The following is a 21,890-nucleotide window of genomic DNA, read 5'->3' on the forward strand; positions in this document are numbered from 1 at the left end:
CCATCGAGTCAGTGATGCCATCCAGCCATCTCATCCTCTGTCGTCCCCTTCTCCTCCTGCCCCCAATCCCTCCCAGCATCAGGGTCTTTTCCAATGAGTCAACTCTTCGCATGAGGTGGCCAAAGTATTGGAGTTTCAGCTTCAACATCAGTCCTTCCAATGAACACCCAGGACTGATCTCCTTTAGATGGACTGGTTGGATCTCCTTGCAGTCCAAGGGACTCTCAAGAGTCTTCTCCAACACCACAGTTCAAAAGCATCAATTTTTCGGTGCTCAGCGTTCTTCACAGTCCAACTCTCACATCCATACATGACCCCTTGATAAACCACAGCCTTGACTAGATGGACCTTTGTTGGCCAAAAGTAACATCTCTGCTTTTTAATATGCTGCTAGGTTGTTCAGAACTTTCCTTCACAAGGAGTAAGCGTCTTTAATTTCACGTGGCTGCAATCACATCTGCAGTATTTTGGAGCCCCCCAAAATAAAGTCTGCCACTGTTTCCACTGTTTCCCCATCTATTTGCCATGAAGTGATGGGACTGGATGCCATGATCTTAGTTTTCTGAATGTTGAGCTTTAAGCCAGCTTTTTCACTCTCCTCTTTCACTTTCGCCAAGAGGCTTTTTAGTTTCTCTTCACTTTCTGCCATAAGAGTGGTGTCACATGCATATCTGAGGATATTGATAATTCTCCCAGCAATCTTGATTCCAGTTTGTGCTTCTTCCAGCCCAGCATTTCTCATGATGTACTCTGCATATAAGTTAAACAAGTAGGGTGACAATATACAGCCTTGACATACTCCTTTTCCTATTTGGAACCAGTCTGTTGTTCCATGTCCAGTTCTAACTGTTGCTTACTGACCTGCATACAGGTTTCTCAAGAAGCAGGTCAGGTGGTCTGGTATTCCCATCTCTTGAAGAATTTTCCACAGTTTGTTGTGATCCACACAGTCAAAGGCTTTGGCATAGTCAGTAAAGAAGAAATAAATATTTTTCTGGAACTCTCTTGCTTTTTCGATGATCCAGTGGATGTTGGCAATTTGATCTCTGGTTCCTCTGCCTTTTCTAAAACCAGCTTGAAATCTGGAAGTTCACAGTTCATGTGTTGCTGAAGCCTGGCTTGGAGAATTTTGAGCATTACTTTACTAGCATGTGAGATGAGTGCAATTGTGCGGTAGTTTGAGCATTCTTTGGGATTTCCTTTCTTTGGGACTGGAATAAAAACTGACCTTTTCCAGTCCTGTGGCCACTGCTGAGTTTTCCAAATTTGCTGGCATATTGAGTGCAGCACCTTCAAATAAAGTTCTCATATGGTGATTCAAACCAAATATGTGTGGTTTCCCTTCAAGTTTTTTTTTTTTTTTAAGAGTAATCTTTAAATTAGGTATTTAAAGGAAAAGTACTTTTCCTATTCCACAGGAAAGTCAAGATAGATGAAAGATCAGCTTTGAGACCTAGATCAAACCACCAGCAAGTTTTTATAAATATCTAACATACACGTTTAACCACTTCTAAGAAAATCTAAAAAATTTAAATGAAAAAAATTCAGTATCAGATTAACTGGAAAGGTCTTAATAATGTTATGTTTGCCATATTCAGGTCTGAGCTGGTCACTCCCCACTTAGAGCCCTTCGGGGATTCCCTGCTCCCTGAGGATGAAGTCTGAGCTTCTTAGTCCGCCAGTCAAGGGCAGGCCTCTGAGAACTGGTTGCCACCTACTATACACCAGCCTACAGCTTCATTTCCTGCCCTTGCCTGTCCCCTCCCAAGTCTCAGTTTCTCTCTGATTCACACCCTAAAGAACTTACAATTCTTTGTCATTTCATGCTTGTCATATTTTTACATAGTGTTTTTCTGTGTTTTCACAAGTGTTTCCCTGCCTCTCATGCCGAGGCCCTCCTTTTTTTTCCACTTGACTAATATGTTCAAGGGTCACTTTCTCCGGGACCTTCCATGCAAACTGCAAGACAGAGCTATTCTTTTCAATAATTTTCATTCATTCACTGTATGGCATTACATAACTGTTAGTTTCTATGTCAGTTCCCCCCACTCCGTTCTATGCTTTCTGAGGGCAGGAGCTATGCTTTTGTACATCTTTGTACTCGTGGTGCCCAGTTATAGAAGCTTTCAAATGAAGAAAAAGTTGCAGTTGGAGATGGGGGTTAAATTTCATGTATCTCAAGAGGCCTCCCTCAAGACTAATGACATTGGCCTTCGCTGCTACTTCCTGTCTCTGAACACACATTCACATAATGGAATACTTTACAACAATGAAGATGAAATGCAACTAGAGCTACAAGCAGCAACGTGGATGAGACATGTAGATTGATTCCAATTATGCACATTCCAAAAGTAGGCAGTACTAAATTGTAATATTTAGCTACACATACACAGGAATATAAACTATAAGTGAAAGCAAGGAGATAATGATCATGAAGGAGAAAATAATGATTACCTAGGGGGAAGTTGGAGTGAAGGGAATATGATGGGGAAGAACACACAGTAGCCTAACGAAGGTTCAAAATATTCTATTATTGATCTTGGTGACAATTACATAATGTATGCTCTGTAATTATTTGTTACACTGTACTTGCATGTATATTAGTTCTCCAATGCTGCTACAACAAACTACCACAAATTTAGTGGCTTAACATATAGACTTATTCTCTTAAAAGTTTGGTAGGTCCAAATCCAAAATGGGTCTCACTGGCTTAAAATCAAGGTGTTGGCAGGGCTGTGTTCCTCTCTGGAGGGTCTAGGAGAAAACACCTTTTCTTGCCTTACCTATTTCCTAGAGGCTGCCTGAATTCTTTGGCCTTTCTAGCTTCAAAGGCAGAAATGGCTGGTATAATCTTTCATACAGGGCAGCATTCTGACACTGAGACTGATATTTCCGCCTCCCTCTTGAACATTTGTCATTAATATTGATTGAGTCACCCAGGATATTTTCCATACCTTAAGGTTAGCTCATTAGTAACCTAAATTCCATTTTCTACCTTAATTCCCCTTTGCCATGCAATGTAAAATATCCACAGATACTGGGGACATGGACATCTTGGAGAGGCCATTACTCTGCCTACCACAGCACACAATACGTACATTTCTGAATCTGTGCTCTACTTCTCAGTGACAAAAGGTTAGAAGTAAAATTTGGTATATAAACACAAAGAATTCCTATACAACCACGAAAAAGAATGACCCTTTTAAACTTAGTGTTATGGAATAATCTCTAAGAAGCATTTAAAAAGTAGTGTTAGAACTACTGTGTAAAGTATGCTGTCATTTCTGCAAAAAAGTAAGAGGAAAAGCATATCTGTATGTTTCTCATTTTATGTGCTCAAACTATATATGAAAACAAAATTAAAGCAAGGGAAGGAGCTTTTCTATTTGCCTAAGAAGTATTTCTTAGTGACCTAAAATCAGGAGGTTTCACCAACCCTTTGAAGATAATAGTAAGGAATCAGCGCTAGCCCTTGAAAAGACACACAGAATTGCATGGAATTTAGAGAAGATAATATGGAATTACTATGCAAATAAAACCCTTCCCTGGCAATCATATCTTTAAATAAATCACTAACAAAATAAAAAAGAATGTCATGCAGATGGAAAATTACACCATTCACTTCACCCAGGATGTGAATTCTGTGGCAAAATTCAGAATTGCAAAGAAAACAATAGATAAGTACAATTAGTTATGTAATGTTTGGGAACCTCCTGGAGAGTAGCCAGCCCCCTGGAATAAGGCCAAGCACGATGACATCCCAGGGGAGCCATCGATGGGAGGGAGATCCCAGCACCTGTGATGTGGGGGCCACTGAACCATTTCCAGCCTGTGTCTGAACACTAATGTACCAGTATTTCCTCCAGATCCACTAAGAAGTCTGGGGTAGATGATGCTGATCTGAAGCATGGAAACAGGTCAAGCCAGAAATGTGTAGTGCATTCTACATTCATCCTAGTGCCATCTTGAGAATCCTGCATCCATGCGCAAGGGAGAGACCGGATCAAACTAGGATTCATTCACTCATTCATTCATTTGTTTTCACTTATCTGCTCATTCATTTAATCAGTATCTAATGAGTGGCTTTATCTTTCAAGAACTAACAGTGTAAGACACAAAATTTTTAAAAACAGGTAAAATATACTGTTTTGCTTAGGAATTAATACATAGGTGGTAATACACAAAAATAAGAAAATGACTATCATAAAAGTCAAGGTGATGGCTACATCCGGGGGAGGTGAGGGAAATATCATCAGGAAGGGACACACACCTAGGGTAAGTGGAAAATGGTACAGTCTTGGGTTGGGCAGTCCATTCAAAACTGCCTGACCCCTGTACACAAAGAGAAGAGTGACTGTATAGATATGAACTGGAAACATGCTGGTTATAACAGAATAGTGGAATTTTTGCACTTCGGGATACTAATGATTGTGCACTCTTATTACTCTCCCTCCAAGTTTAAAATAACCACCACAGCCATATTCCTGGGAGACCTACAAAGAGGTAAGTAGCACAAGCTATCCTGAAAATTAAGCCCCCTTTCTTTCTTTTTTTTTTGAAAGTCACATATCTGTAGTTTCTTTTTTTTTTCTTTTTTTTCTTTTAAACCATTGTTTCTCCCCCCTCCACCCCAGTTATTTGTATTAGTTGGAGGCTAATTACTTTACAATATTGTAGTGGTTTTTGCCATACATTGACATGAATCAGACATGGATTTACATGTGTTCTCCATCCTGAACCCCCCTCCCACCTCCCTCCCCACCCGATCCCTCTGGGTCTTCCCAGTGCACCAGCCCTGAGCACTTCTCTCATGCATCCAACCTGGGCTGGTGATCTGTTTCACACTTGATAATATACATGTTTCGATGCTGTTCTCTCGAAACATCCCACCCTCGCCTGCTCCCACAGAGTCCGAAAGTCTGTTCTGTACATCTGTGTCTCTTTTTCTGTCTTACATATAGGGTTATCGTTACCATCTTTCTAAATTCCATATATATGTGTTAGTATACTGTACTGGTCTTTATCTTTCTGGCTTATTTCACTCTGTATAATGGGCTCCAATTTTATCCATCTCATTAGAACTGATTCAAATGTATTCTTTTTAACAGCTGAGTAATATTCCATGGTGTATATGTACCACAGCTTCCTTATCCATTCGTCTGCTGATGGGCATCTAGGTTGCTTCCATGTCCTGGCTATTATAAACAGTGCTGTGATGAACACTGGGGTACACGTGTCTCTTTCAGATCTGGTTTCCTCGGTGTGTATGCCCAGCAGTGGGATTGCTGGGTCATATGGCAGTTCTATTTCCAATTTTTAAAGGAATCTCCACACTGTTTTCCATAGTGGCTGTACTAGTTTGCATTCCCACCAACAGTGTAAGAGGGTTCCCTTTTCTCCACACCCTCTCCAGCATTTATTGCTTGTAGACTTTTGGATAGCAGCCGTCCTGACTGGCGTGTAATGGTACCTCATTGTGGTTTTGATTTGCATTTCTCTGATAATGAGTGATGTTGAGCATCTTTTCATGTGTTTGTTAGCCATCTGTATGTCTTCTTTGGAGAAATGTCTGTTTAGTTCTTTGGCCCATTTTTTGATTGGGTCATTTATTTTTCTGGAATTGAGCTTCAGGAGTTGCTTGTATATTTTTGAGATTAATCCTTTGTTTGTTGCTTCGTTTGCTATTATTTTCTCCCAATCTGAGGGCTGTCTTTTCACCTTGCTTATAGTTTCCTTTGTTGTGCAAAAGCTTTTAAGTTTCATTAGGTCCCATTTGTTTATTTTTGCTTTTATTTCCAATATTCTGGAAGGTGGGTCATAGAGGATCTTGCTGTGATTTATATCAGAGAGTGTTTTGCCTATGTTCTCCTCTAGGAGTTTTATAGTTTCTGGTCTTACATTTAGATCTTTAATCATTTTGAGTTTATTTTTGTGTATGGTGTTAGAAAGTGTTCTAGTTTCATTCTTTTACAAGTGGTTGACCAGTTTTCCCAGCACCACTTGTTAAAGAGGTTGTCTTTTTTCCATTGTATATCCTTGCCTCCTTTGTCGAAGATAAGGTGTCCATAGGTACGTGGATTTATCTCTGGGCTTTCTATTTTGTTCCATTGATCTATATTTCTGTCTTTGTGCCAGTACAATACTCTCTTGATGACTGTATAAGCCCATTTTCTTACTCTTATATACAAATAGACAATCACAGACCAGAAAACACTAGAAGGAGTCCTATAAATGCAAGATACAAGCTACCTGGATTTTTCTGACTAATAAATGTCAGAAATGTATTTCTCTGGGCATCCTTACTTAATGGCTTTAAATGGTGTTTAAAATAATTTACTATCCATGTTTGAGGATTGAAATCTTATTCTTTAACAAAAGATGATCAATTCTGTATGTTTAACTTTAGAACATTAAAATCTCCAAAAGAATAAAATGAAAAACATGGAGGAAAGTATGTTTAAAAAAAAAATTTCCCAGAACTGAAGTAACATACAAGTAATCAGATTTGGCCCATAGAAAGCTGAGGAGAATGAACTAGAAAAACTCACTCTTGGACATACCTTCACAGCATTTCAGATCCCAAATACAAAAAGAAAACCCTAGAAAATATGAGAGAGAAATACCAGGCCACCTGCAAAAGAATGAAAATTGAGTGACTTCAAGCTTCTGAATTTTTATAATAAATTTGGCACAAGGTCTCAAAGTTCTGAAGAGAAATTATTTTGAACCTAGAATTCTAAAGTCAGCTGAACTATCAAGTGGGTGCATGCATGCACACCAAGCCGCTATAGTCGTGTCCGACTCTTTGCAACTCTATGGACCATAGGCTGCCAGGTTCCTCTGTCCATACGATTCTCCAGGCAAGAATACTGGAGTGGTTTACTGCCCTCCTCCAGGGGATCTTCCTGACCCAGGGATCGAATCTGTGTTTCTTAATTTTCCTGCACTGGCAGGCAGGTTCTTTATCTGTAGCCCCACCTGAAAAGCCCATCAAGTGGGTACGGAGGGAGAATAAGACATTTACTTGCATGCAAGGATCAAAGTTTCCCATCTACATACCCTTTCTGAGGAAATTACCTGAGTAAAATGAGAGACAAAAGATACAATGGAATGCACATGGAAATTAAAAAAAAAAAAAACTCCTGGAAAAAAACTGTGCAGGAAGTAAATGATCTAAATTAGAATAGAAAGCTGATGGGCTCTGAGGAAATATCTTCAAGGAGAAGAAGAGCATGAACCCTAAATTTAGATACAAATTTTTAAAAAATGAGGAATTAGAAACCACAGGGGGAAAAATACTAAAAACTATATGGAAGAGTCAAGTCAATTATGAAGTGAGTTAAAATGAGGTATAGTTGTGAGAAGATGGTGGACAGTCAAGAAAGAGAATCTACATTACACGCAAGTCAGAATGGCTGCAATCCAAAAGTCTACAAGCAATAGATGTTGGAGAGGGTGTGGAGAAAAGGGAACCCTCTTACACTGTTGGTGGGAACGCAAACTAGTACAGCCACTATGGAGAACAGTGTGGAGATTCCTTTAAAAATTGGAAATAGAACTGCCATATGACCCAGCAATCCAACTCCTAGGCATACACACTGAGGAAACCAGATCTGAAAGAGACACGTGCACCCCAATGTTCATCGCAGCACTGTTTATAATAGCCAGGACATGGAAGCAACCTAGATGCCCATCAGCAGACGAATGGATAAGGAAGCTATGGTACATATACACCATGGAATATTACTCAGCCATTAAAAAGAATTCATTTGAATCAGTTCTAATGAGATGGATGAAACTGGAGCCCATTATACAGAGTGAAGTAAGCCAGAAAGATAAAGACCAATACAGTATACTAACGCATATATATGGAATTTAAAAAGATGGTAACGATAACCCTATATGCAAAACAGAAAAAGAGACACAGATGTACAGAACAGACTTTCGGACTCTGTGGGAGCAGGCGAGGGTGGGATGTTCTGAGAGAACAGCATTGAAACAAGTATACTATCAAGGGTGAAACAGATCACCAGCCCAGGTTGGATGCATGAGACAAGTGCTCAGGGCTGGTGCACTGGGAAGACCCAGAGGGATGGGATGGAGAGGGAGGTGGGAGGGGGGATCGGGATGGGAAACACATATAAATCCATGGCTGATTCATGTCAATGTATGGCAAAAACCACGACAATATTGTAAAGTAATTAGCCTCCAACTAATAAAAATAAATGAAAAAAAAAAGAAAGAGAATCTACAAGATTCAGACCTTAGGGACATTCTTTGAGCGTCTTAAGGTCAGAACATTCAACCAATAGAGGATAAAATGTAATCCCAGAGTACAGTCTGGCCCTCCGGTGTATAAAATTTATGTAGACAAAACAGAAGACTTGAATGTGGTTATCAACAATGACAACACAGAAGTAGAACAACTCACAGAAGAGGGAGAACTGCAGTGGGCAGACAACTCATCCAAGGATATTGTAGAGTGATGGACACAAATTTATAGTTTTAAATATACAAGTAAAGGCTATTTAAGACTATAAATAAACCTCATAAAATAAAACAAATATAATAAAAAATAATTGGGTTACTAGGGATTAAGGTGGGGGGTAGAACTGTCTGCAAAGCAGGGCATGAGGAAATTTCACTGGGTCGTGGAGATATTCTACGCTTGCTTTTGGTGGTGGCTACATCACTGTTTATGTCTGACAAAGTTCACAGAACTATATATCCAAAAAGAGTGAATTTTACTGCATGTAAATTATAACCTATTAAGTCCAGGAAGGGGTAGAGAAGACAGGAGTGAACTAAATCCTCATTTTTTTATATTGAGGACTCAAAAGTAGTATGTGAAGTTGATAAATTAACAAATAGCCATATAAGCAAGAAACAGCTGAAAGTACTTCTTGGAAAGCAGTACTGAAGAAATAAGACTATTTAGCTTTACAATCTTATTATATGTATTTTTACTTATTTATTGATATCAGCTTTTTTTAAAAAAATTTTGAAACACTTTTAAAATACATAAAACTCTCCTTAGTAGTACAAAGAACTTCTACATATTCCTTTGCTCTCAATAGTCTCCTTTATAGCAAAGGATTCAATCCAGGCTCATATGTTGCACCCAGATGTCATCATGTTTTGTCCTTCAACTTGGGTTAGTCTGAGGCTTCCTTGTGATTAGGCCCACGTAAGTATTTAATATCATTGAAGAGATGCTGTGTTTCTACTGCATCCTAGCAGGTGCTATATGAGGGTGATTTGTTCTGTTACTGCTGGTATTAACTAAGATGACATCCACCATTCCATTCCAATACCAAAGGGCTCATCTTAGGCTTCCTCCTTCCCATATCTCTATTTCCCTTCTCTGAGTGAAAATTACTAGCTCTTGTTATCCTCGATATACTTACTTTTTTGCTTAATTCCTCTATATGTATCCAATCTCCTGAAGCCATCAGGTTGCCACCCTACCAGTACACCCTCTTTATGGCTCTGGCCACTGCCAGGCTGCCTTCCCATCTCACTTGGCATGCATTATTCTGATAAAAACTTAAAAAGGAAAAAATTTAACTATCCAAATACTATAAAAAGAATAAAACATAACATTGTGAGAATTTATGTCAAATAATATTCTTACTCTGGGACTTCCCTGTAGCTCAGATAGTAAAGAATCTGCCTGCAATGCAGGAGGCCTGGGTTCAATCCCTGGGTCAAGCAGATCTTCTGGAGAAGGGAATAGCAATCCACCCCAGCATTCTTGCCTGGAGAATCCCATGCACAGAGGAGCCTGGAGGGCTACAGTTCATGGGGTCACAAAGAGTCAGATATGAGTGAGCAACTAATACTATTACTATTGAGCAAATACTACTGTTACTACTAATATTCTTCAGTTCAGTTAAGTTCAGTCACTCAGTCATGTCCGACTCTTTGCAACCAAGTAGACAGGCTTCCCTATCCATCACCAATTCCCGGAGCTTGCTCAAACTCAGGTCCAACAAGTCGGTGATGCCATTTAACCATCTCACCCTCTGTCATCCCCTTCTCTTCCTGTCCTCAATCTTTCCCAGGATCAGGGTCTCTTCAAATGAGTCAGTTCTTTGCATCAGGTGGCCAAAGTATTGCAGCTTCAGTTTCAGCATCAGTCCTTCCAATGAATATTCAGGACTGATTTCCTTTAGGGTTGACTGGTTTGATCTCCTTGCAGTCCAAGGGATTCTCAAGAGTTCTCCAACACCACAGTTCAAAACCATCAACTCTTCGGTGCTCAGCTTTCGTTATGGTCCAACTCTCACATCCATACATGACTACTGGAAAAACCATAGATTTGACTAGATGGACCTTTGCTTTTTAATATGCTGTCTAGGTTGGTCATAGCTTTTCTTCCAATGAGGAAGCTTCTTTTAATTTCATGGCTGCAATCACCATCTGCAGTGATGTTTGGAGCCCAAAAATATATAGTCTCTCACTGTTTCCACTGTTCCCCCGTCTATTTGCCATGAAGTGATAGGACCAGATGCCATGATTGTACTTTTCTGAATGTTGAGTTTTAAGCCAGCTTTTTCACTCTCCTCTTTCACTTTCATCAAGAGGCTCTTTAGTTCCTCTTCGCTTTCTGCCATAAGGGTGGTGTCATCTGCATATCTGAGGTTACTGATATTCTCCTGGCAATCTTGATTCCAGCTTGCGCTTCATCCAGTCTGGCATATCACATGACATACTCTGCATATAAGTTAAATAAGCAAGGTGACAATATACAGCCTTGGCGTACTCCTTTCCCAATTTGGACCAATCCGCTGTTCCATGTCTGGTTCTAACTGTTGTTTCTTGACCTGCATACAGATTTCTCAGGAGGCAAGTAAGGTGTTCTGGTATTCCCATCTCTTGAAGAATTTTCCAGTTTGTTGTGATCCACACAGTCAAAGGCTTTACCATAGTGAAGCAGAAATAGATGTTTTTCTGGAATTCTCTTGCTTTTTCTATGATCCAAATTATTCCTTGATTTATAGAGCAATAAGAATATTAGTTGGAATTCTCTTGCTTGGATCATAGAAAAAGCATGAGAATTCCAACTAATATTGTTACTGCTGTAAAATCAAGGGGTAACCTGGGTCCGTGGTTTTCCATCCCCACCCAGGACACCACAATTATAAGGTACTTCAAAGTTTGATCTGTTCTAGAAAGACGCATGAAGTGCATAACTTGCCTCTATTATTCTCCTCCTGATATCATGTACTACACATAAACCCTAATACTCTCACACACACAGCACTTTATCACTTTATGCTCTGAGCACTTGGTAACCTGAATTTACCACATCAAGGAAGTCTTTACCTGAAATGTCACAGTAGATGGTCAGCTGGTAGAGCTTGGCTTCCCGGGGGTTAAAGTACACAGTGATTTCAGCTGATGAATTGGGCCAGACATCGCCTTCCTAAAAACATGAAAGAATAATTTAAAAACAATATGACGAAGGGAAGACACTGCTTTTAAATGCTGTTATTATAACTCTAGGAAATCTGAAGGAAATATTTTGACAAAAAATAAAAGAAAGCACAACTTTACCCAATAGATAGGAAATTTCTACTACTTGTTAAGAGGTGATACAAGCTGGAAAAAAGCTTCAAAGATCATTTCAGTGAGTAAATGGATTCATAATTAGTTACTAAAAGAAGCTAGAGTACTTAGGGCATTTTCTAAAGTTTGTAGATTCAACTAACATTCATTGTATGCCAATGCGTACAGCATTGGGCTTCAGAGATTAAGAAAGGCATGGTCTAAGATTGCATGGAGCTCATCTCTTAGAGGGATGATAAAAATGTACACAGATATCTTAAAATATATGTGATAAGTGCTATCTGTGCTTTAGCTACATAAGATCCAGATATTGCTTTTCACACGCAAAGAAGTATCTAATTCACTTGATGGAGAAACCACATTCCGACTCTTATTTTGTGAAAATAGCAATGGTCTGAGGCAGAATGACGGCCAAATCGAACTCTGGTTCTGATCCTGTGTGATATTATTTCTCATTTTAACTCAAACTACTCAAAAGTCATAATAAGGAAACTGAGGTTTGAAACTGTAATGCAACATATGACAATATCAGAATCCCCTTGAGATACCCTTTGAAAAATATTTTCTACAAACCATGTAACCTCTCAGGGCTGTAAAAGGACATGTTATAGTACCTGCCTCAAAGGGTTTCCTAAGTTCTGATGAGGGATCATGAGGTCAAATGCTTTTGACCCACATTTAACACACAGTAAGAACTCAGCAAATAATGGTTTGCTATGATTGATGTTATTCTTTTGCCACTTGAAATGACTAAGATGAAAATATCAGAAAAAATAGGGAAGAAAATGTGTTTTTTCCCTACGGTTTTTATAAATAAGGCCAAGTAGAGTATCAGTGATAAGCTGATACATCCAAAAATGTATAAATAGTCCTACCAACTAAATAAAAAACTAAGGAAGGTGACGATAAATAATTGGGATCCAGTTTCAGACAATCCCACTTGCATGTTCTAGTTCCATTTTGACTTGACATGAACATAGTGCTGGAATAAAGAATTAGGCAGACACGAAAGTGGTTTAAAATGCAGCTATCAAACAAGAGGGCAAGGAAGAGAAAACTAGAGTCAATTGGGGTTTGCTTATGAAGGTTACTGTCTGGTGAGTGTGTTGCTCAGGCTGTATCCCTCTGCTTCAGGAGAATAAAGGGCACAGAGGTTCCAGGAAGGAGCAGTGAGGGCTGTGGGGGTTACATGGGTGCTGGGAGCTCTCACATCCCTTCAGCGCACTAGAATGAAGGCTCCGTGAGGGTGGGTGCTATTCTATCTCCAGCACCTAAACCAGAGGTGACTCATAGTAAGTGTTCAACATATTTATTGAATTGGTTGTATCCATTCAGTTTGCACAATGTGGAGTTATTGACAGTTGCCTATTCATCTTTGCAACCTATTTCTGCCAACTTCTTCTCAACTGGAACCCAAAAGTCATACAGTTTCAGATCTGACAGGGACTTCTGAGATCATGCAGGGAATAGGGAAGTCCTAAGTACTTTCGCTTATTTGGACATCTCACTGTAGCCCTTTTCTAAACTTGTAGCTGGTATCTGCTCTCTTCTGATAAATAGTGAATACCTGGCCCATTTTGATTTGTGGGGATTCTGGTGATATGGAGTGCTGGGAATGTTTGTGGCTAAAATGAGCAGAGAGGCCAAGCAGAAAAGGTGGTTCATCCATTCCGTGGTATATCAGTGGGTAGTCCATCTTAGAATGAAGACCTGGGCTTACTCCTAACCCACAAGACAAATGTATTCCCCTGGAGGGATCAGGCTCTGCTTTGTTTGGAAGTATATAATGGACACAGCTAACCTGTTCCCATTCAAATTGCTTGACCACAGAGGCCATCTTGGATCCCTAGAAAATTTCTACTAGAAAAGCCTCACCAAAATGGTAGGAAATGCTCCAAAAAGGATATGCTGGAAGACAGATAAGCTCAGTACCTGTGGATAAATTCAAGTCTTATGGTTTGGGCTGGTCCAAACCACTTTCAAAAACATTATTCAAGCAAGAAAATTCAGGGCCCATGTGCACACAAGAAGGCAGTACACTTAAGTATTATCCCAGAGGCACTTTTGCACACCCCATCTTCAAAGAAGTCTGATTACCAGACTGTGCTTAGTCACTCAGTCGTGTCTGACTCTTTGCAACCCCATGGACTATAGTCTGCCAGGCTTCTCTGTCAATGGGGATTCTCCAGGCAAGAATACTGGAGTGGGCTGCCATGCCTTCCTCCAACTGGTGAGTTGGGAAAAGGTGGGCCAGACATGCTCCAGAGAGGCAGTCAGAATCTCCCAGAGGAAGGAGCAGTAACATCTGGATGTGATCCAGGAGCAGACCATCCGATATGGATGGCCTGGAGGCTGAGAAACCCTTCTGCATGGTGAGGGAAGACCAATATGAGAGAATCTGAGCCCACTGGTGTTCACACTGGGCGAATGCAACTGTGGGTACCGTGCTTTCTCATCCTAGGCTGCAGTGGTTTTGTTGTGTCTATGACATCTGCTAGTAATTTACAGCTTTTACTGAGCCCCAGGAGATAATTCAAGGACAAATCCTATTCTAAAGCCTCTCCTGGGCTTGTAGCAGCTACTGTGCATTAAGACTGCTGAGTGTATCTGTAAAAACAGAAGTGTGGTCATTCAGTTTCCTGTCACAGAGGGATGCTTCTCACATAAGGTCATTTCAAGGAGTTAGAAACATGTAAAAGGACACTTTTATTTTTCAGTTGGAATTAAAATAAAAGTTAAGGAACTTAATTTTTTTTTTTTTACAGGAAAAACTCACTACAGCATTTCCTACCAAATCAGAGAGCAAATACCAGAAACAGGTCATCAGCCTAAGATGACCCCATTTTTACTTATGTATCCTTGATATACTTCATATTACTTTTCAGACATTTCTGAAGTTAACTACCATGTCATTTATGTCATCTCTGAAAAGAATTTTTCATTTTTTATTGCTCAGTTCTAAAGTTTCTTTCTGAGAGCCAAAACATTCAGAATGTTCCCCGCTGGCTCTGACATCAGTATCATTTCTTCCCAAGCCTGTGAAACCAGCCTCATCACTCAGAACCCCCTGCTGTTCTCCTTTGCCTTCCACAGCGACTCCTTTCCCATCGTTGTCCATTTTCCTGCTCCAAATGAGAGACTGAGAACGTAGAATATAATCTGCAGATGCCCATTATCTTGTTTGTTGAAAATAATTGGCAAAATGACCTTCAGTTTTACTGTAATGATCTTCCTTCTTGGTCTTAATCTTTTGTTTTCCCCTCAGAACCACCACATTTCACTTATCAATCAAGTGACCTGCTGGAAGAAATCAACTTTGAATTTTCAAGTTTAAAGTTAATTTGCTATGTTTGTGTTTTTGGCCCAAATATTAAATATTTCTGGAAATGGAACTACTGGGACAAGAACAACCAAGTGTCTTGACAGGGACAGTTTGGAGATGTTTTGAAAGCTGTTTATGAACATACAGCCACTGGTTCATGATAAGGAATTAATACGATCATGAGAAGGGTATCCCATTAAAATGATCTCCTTAAAAAATGATATTGGCAATGATTAAATAGGACCTTTAAAAATTCTCTACGATGTCTCTATGATGACCTACAAGACCTCCTAGAACTTACACCAAAAAAAGATGCCCTTTTCATCATAGGGGACTGGAATGCAAAAGTAGGAAGTCAAGAGATATCTGGAGTTACAGGCAAATTTGGCCTTGGAGTACAAAATGAAGCAGGGAAAAGGCTAACAGAGTTTTGCCAAGAGAACGCATTGGTCACAGAAAACACCCTCTTCCAACAATACCAGAGATGACTCTACACATGGACATCAACAGATGGTCAATACCAAAATCAGATTGATTCTATCCTTTGCAGCTGAAGAGGGAGAAGCTCTATACAGCCAGCAAAAACAAGACTGGGAGCTGACTGTGGCTCAGATCATGAGCTACTTATTGCTAAATTCAGACTTAAATTGAAGAAAGTAGGGAAAACCATTAGACCATTCAGGTATGACCTAAATCAAATCCCTTACAATAGTACGGTAGAAGTGACAAATATATTCAATGGATTAGATCTGATAGACACAGTGCCTGAAGAACTATGGGCAGAGGTTCATGACATTGTAGAGAAGACTAGGAACAAGACCATCCCCAAGAAAAAGAAATGCAAAACAGCAAAATGGTTGTCTGAGGAGGCCTTACAAATAGCAGAGAAAAGAAGAGAAGCCAAAGACTAAGAAGAAAAGGAAAGATACCCATCTGAATGCAGAGTTCCAAAAAAATGTAAAAGAGAGATAAGAAAGCTTTCCTAGTGATCAATTAAAAGAAATAGAGGAAAACAATAGAATGGGAAAGACTAGAGATCTCTTCAAGAAAATTAGAGATACCAAGGGAATACTTCATGCAAGTTCAGTTCAGTTCAGTTCAGTTGCTCAGTCGAGTCCAACTCTTTGCAACCTCATGGACTGCAGCATGCCAGGCTTCCCTGTCCATCACCAACTCCTAGATTCTGCTCAAATTCATATTCATCGAGTCGGTGATGCCAACCATCTCATCCTCTATCATCCTCTTCTCCTGCCTTCAATATTGCCCAGCATCATGGTCTTTTCCAATGAGTCAGTTCTTGGCATCAGGTGGTCAAAGTATTGCAACTTCAGCATCAGTCCTTCCAGTGAATATTCGGGACTGATTTCCTTTAGGATGGATTGGTTGGATCTCCTTGCAGTCCGAGGGACTCACAAGAGTCTTCTCCAACACCACAATTCAAAAGCATCATTCTTCAGTGCTCAGTTTTCATTATGGTCCAGCTCTCACATCCATACTTGACTACTGGAAAAACCATAGCTTTGACTAGACAGACCTTTGTCGGCAAAGTAATGTCTCTGCTTTTTAATATGTTGTCTAGGTTGGTCATAAGCTTTTCTTCCAAGGAGCAAGCGTCTTTTAATTTCATGGCTGCAGTCACCATCTGCAGTGATTTTGGAGCCCAAGAAAATAGTCTGTCACTGTTTCCATTGTTTCCCCATCTATTTGCATGAAGTGATGGGACCGGATGCTATAATCTTAGTTTTTTTAATAATGAGTTTTAAGCCAGCTTTTTCACTCTCCTCTTAGATGGGCACAATAAAGGACAGAAACAGTATGGACCTAACAGAAGCAGAAGATATTAAGAAGAGGTGGCAAGTATACACAGAAGAGCTCTACAAAAAAGATCTTCATGACCCAGATAATCATGATGGTGTGATCCCTCACCTAGAGCCAGACATCTTGGAATGTGAAGTCAAGTGGGCCTTAGGAAGCATCACTACAAGCAAAGCTAGTGGAGGTGGTGGAAATTCAGCTGAGCTATTTCAATTCCTAAAACATGATGCTGCATTCAAGATGCCAGCAAATTTGGAACACTCAGCAGTGGCCACAAGACTGGAAAAGGTCAGTTTTCATTCCAATCCCAAAGAAAGGCAACGCCAAAGAATGTTCAAAATACTGTACAATTGCACTCACCTCACACACTAGAAAAGTGATGCTCAAAATTCTCTAAGCTAGGCTTCAACAGTACATGAAGTGAGAATTTCCAGATGTTCAAGTTGGATTTAGAAAGGGCAGAGAACACAGAGATCATATTGCCAACATCTGTTGGATCATTGAAAAAGCAAGGGAGTTCCAGAAAAACATCTATTTCTGCCTTATTGACTACGCCAAAGCCTCTGACTGTGTGGGTCACAACAAACTGGAAAATTCTTCAAGAGATGGGAATACCAGAACACTTTACCTGCCTCCTGAGAAATCTGTATGTAGGTCAAGAAACAACAGTTAGAACCAGACATGGAACAGCAGATTGATTCCAAATTGGGAAAGGAGTACATCAAGACTGTATATTGTCACCGTGCTTATTTAATTTATATGCAGAGTATATCATGCAAAATGCCAGACTGGATGAAACACAAGCTGGAATCAAGATGGCCAGGAGAACTATCAATAACCTCAGATATGCAGATGATACCACCCTTATGGCAGAAAGCAAAAGGGGCTAAAGAGCCTCTTGATGAAAGTGAAAAAGGAGAGTGAAACAGTTGGCTTAAAACTCAACATTGTTAAACTAAGATCATGGCATCTGGTCCTATCACTTCATGGCAAATAGATGGGGAAACAATGGAAACCATGACAGACTTTATTTTCTTGGGCTCCAAAATCACTGCAGATGGTGACTGCAGCCATGAAATTAAAAGACACTTCCTCCTTGGAAGAAAAGCTCTAACCAACCTAGACAACATATTGAAAAGCAGAGACATTACTCTGCCGACAAAGGTCTGTCCAGTCAAAGCTATGCTTGTTCCAGTAGTCATGTATGGATGTGAGAGCTGGACCATAAAAAAAGCTGAGCGCCAAAGAATTGATGCTTTTGAACTGTGGTGTTGGAGAAGACTCTTGAGAGTCCCTTGGAGATTCCTTGGAACAAGGAGATCAAACTAGTCAATCCTAAAGGAAATCAGTCCTGAATATTCACTGGAAGGACTGATGCTGAAGCTGCAATACTTTGGCCACATGCTGCCAAGAACTGACTCATTGGAAAAGACCCTGATGCTGGGCAATACTGACAGCAGGAGGAGAAGGGGATGACAGAGGATGAGATGATTGGATGACACCACCTACTTGATGGACATGAGTTTGAGCAGACTCTGGGAGTTAGTGATGGACAGGGAAGCCTGGTGTGCTGTAGTCCATGGGTTTGCAAAGAGTTGGACATGACTGAGTGACTGAACTGACTTAAAAAATCTCTATTGAAAATCTTTACATAAAAATAAAATACTTTTTCCACCAACAGTGTAAGAGGGTTCCCTTTTCTCCACACCCTCTCCAGCATTTATTGCTTGTAGACTTTTGGATAGCAGCCGTCCTGACTGGCGTGTAATGGTACCTCATTGTGGTTTTGATTTGCATTTCTCTGATGATGAGTGATGTTGAGCATCTTTTCATGTGTTTGTTAGCCATCTGTATGTCTTCTTTGGAGAAATGTCTGTTTAGTTCTTTGGCCCATTTTTTGTTTTTTCTTTTCTTTTTTTTTTTTATTTTTTTTGGCCCATTTTTTGATGGGGTCATTTATTTTTCTGGAATTGAGCTTCAGGAGTTGCTTGTATATTTTTGAGATTAGTCCTTTGTCTGTTTCTTCGTTTGCTATTATTTTCTCCCAATCTGAGGGCTGTCTTTTCACCTTGCTTATAGTTTCCTTTGTTGTGCAAAAGCTTTTAAGTTTCATTACATCCCATTTGTTTATTTTTGCTTTTATTTCCAATCTTCTGGGAGGTGGGTCATAGAGGCATGTCAATGAATGACAAAACCCACTGAAATGTTGTGAAGTAATTAGCCTCCAACTAATTAAAAAAATAAATAAATAAATAAAAACAAATAAAAGAATGTGGAAATCTTCAAAAAAATAAAATAAAATACTTTAAAATCACCTTTTCCCCTCCTCTCTGTTACCCATCTCCTTCCTTCCTTCTTTCCAATGAAGAACTATTTCTTGAAAAATTTTGAAAATCAAAGCCCAAAGTGCAAGAAGAATGGGCTGTAACTCCCTCCAGGATTCCTCCCTGGAAAATCCCATGGACAACAAGCCTGGTGGACTATAGTGCATAGGGCTGCAAAGAGTTGGACACCACTGAGCAACTGAGCATACATACATACATACATTGGTTTATCTGGAAAATAGTTTATAATATGATTCTGCCTATATTTATCATAAAATAGCTGCATTTTAATTCCCAACTTACACTTAGAAGAGTAATCCAAATGCTTGCCCACTCAAATGTTACACTTTCCAATCATACTCTCTAATCTGGCAAGATATTAGACACAATATAAGACTGAATTGTGAGAAGGCAATGGCACCCCACTCCAGTACTCTTGCCTGGAAAATCCCATGGACGGAGGAATCTGGTGGGCTGTGGTCCATGGGGTCACTACGAGTCGGACATGACTGAGCGACTTCACTTTCACGCACTGGAGAAGGAAATGGCAACCCACTCCGGTATTCTTGCCTGGAGAATCCCAGGGACGGGAGCCTGGTGGGCTGCCGTCTGTGGGGTCACACAGAGTCAGACATGACTGAAGCGACTTAGCAGCAGCAAGACTGAACTGTATTTAACTTCAAACCATTATATTTGCTGTTAAGTGAGAGCTCATGTCCCCAGTACTGTGCTAAGTGCTGAGGTACACTATCTAGTTCAATCTTTACAACCTTGTGAAGTGATATTATCCCCATTTTAAACATGTGAAAACCAAGGCAAGGAGAAGTTAGTATCTCACCAAAGGCTGCATCAACAGTTAGGTGGCAGAGCTGGGATTCTGCAGTACTTTTTTCTTTAATTTCCTGAACCCTGCTGCAATTATAACAAAACGTGAGGCCTCTGCTTTTAAAAACTGCCAGGAGAAATTTAAAAACACTACAACCAACAATCAGGCTTAATTGAAGCCACTGGGACCTGGTGTTCGTCCAGTGGACATAGTAGGACATGCTGCATACTCAAACATTCAGGTACTTTGGAAGGTGACTCGCAGGAGGTTCCTGTGAATGACACAGTCAACATTAGCATGGAGCAGCTCTTGAGAAGTACACTGGAAGATCTTCACCAAGCTTTCCTGGTTGGGTCAGGGTACAGCCAATTCAGAACAAGTTTACTGAATAATGACTTCAAGAGCAGCTATAATGTGCCATGAATTTCATAATGTTCTACCAAAATGGAAACATTCTTTTGGTAGAATGGAACAAATATTTTCAGCTATCTTATCATTTTTGAGAAAAATTTAAAGAATTTCTCTTGGGAAATAAAAATATCCCCTTAAAGTCAAATTTCTATTAGACAATAAGAGAAAAAATAGAAGTACTGATGAGCAGCTATAATCCACAATGACTTTCTTAGAACCTTCCAGATCAATGGGAGGTTCTCCTTATTGTCACCTGGGGCAAATATTAATAGAAGTGTCTCAAAGAGAAATAAGAAAAAATAGAAGCTAAAAACTAAAGGTAAACTATTCTAATTATCATTGAAAGAAAAGACTGAACTGGCGCATGGCAAGGAAAGAGATTTTTCTCTTTCAGTATATCTCCTGGGAGAGGAAACTGTGAATTTAGGCAAGTTTTGATTCTGATCAGAAAAGTTTTTAAGAGAAGGTTTTAAGATCTGGCTATCCCAGGGAGACTTCCCTGGAGGTCCAGTGGTTAAGATTTTACCTTCCAACACAGGGGGTATGGGGTCCATCCCTGGTTGGGGACCTAAGACCCCATATGCCTTGTGGCCAAAAAACCAGAACATAAAGCAAACAATATTGTGAGAAATTCAATTTAAAAAATTGAATGTAGACCACTTTAAAAAATGGTCTACATCTAAAAAAAAATCTTAAAAAAAAGATTTGGCCATCTCTCAGAGAATGTTTCACAAAAGATCTCTCTTGGGTGAGATACTCCAACCCATGTACAGCGAAAACTCCAGTGGGATTTTGTGGAGCTGAGGTAGTTGTGGGGGATGTTCCTGCATTCCTCTGGAGAGAGCCAGACCTGCGTCACTTTCAGCAAAGAAGGGTCTTAATTTATTTAACAAGCCATGAGGAACCTTGATGGTTCTAAGACCTCCCTAAGTCTCCCTCCACCTCCACTGGTTCTCAAATACAACAGTGAATATACCAGGACAAATGGAAAAGATTTGGCTGAGCACAAAGATCTGAGAGGATGAACAGTAATAAAGGGAGGGTGAAGAATGGGAAAACCATGCTGACGGAAGAGCCATGATTTGTCAAGGGCAGTTTGTTCTCAGCACAACCCTGTCCTCTTTCCTCCTTTCCGGTGTCCATTTCCAAGAAGTCAGCGCCCACATGTTTGCAATGTGACTCACGACTAATGGTACAAGAAGTGGAAGGGGTTTGCAGTAAAGAGCTCGATCCTTCCTCTTTGCTAGCCATCTGGGCTCCCACCCAACCTAGTTCTGCTGAGCTCACATGCTATGCCAATTTGGGAAAAATAAAGTAAACTAAATTTGAGCTGTGCTTTCAAAGTCTGAATTGCTGAACCCCCTGTTTTCTGCAGGCTTAGGTGACGACAAAGCATGGTTTACTGTTACTTACATGGTAATAAAGAAATTATCAAGTTTCTCTCCCTTTAAAAGGCTTAGTTAAATTAAGCTGAAGCTTCCTAGGAATACTGGATGAAGTCTGCTTTGATGGAAGACACTTGCTAAAAGAAGCAGAAATGTTTTCCCTGATGTCAGTCAGTCAATCAGATAGGGCCAGTTTGGGCAAATATCTTTAAATTCTCAGACATTTCTTTTTGAGA

The 21,890-nt window shown here is 39.9% G+C and overlaps 1 protein-coding gene across 1 annotated transcript in view; it reads right to left on the reverse strand.

Moving 5' to 3' along the window:
* HYDIN (HYDIN axonemal central pair apparatus protein) overlaps positions 1-21,890 on the reverse strand; it is a 356,564-nt gene that overhangs the window by 230,462 nt on the left and 104,212 nt on the right. Inside the window, 1 exon segment of the mRNA XM_043435789.1 lies at positions 11,329-11,428. Within this exon segment, the coding sequence (XP_043291724.1) occupies positions 11,329-11,428 (100 nt within the window).

The sequence above is a fragment of the Cervus canadensis genome, chromosome 18 (genome assembly GCF_019320065.1).
Source record: "Cervus canadensis isolate Bull #8, Minnesota chromosome 18, ASM1932006v1, whole genome shotgun sequence".
Lineage (NCBI taxonomy): Eukaryota > Metazoa > Chordata > Mammalia > Artiodactyla > Cervidae > Cervus > Cervus canadensis.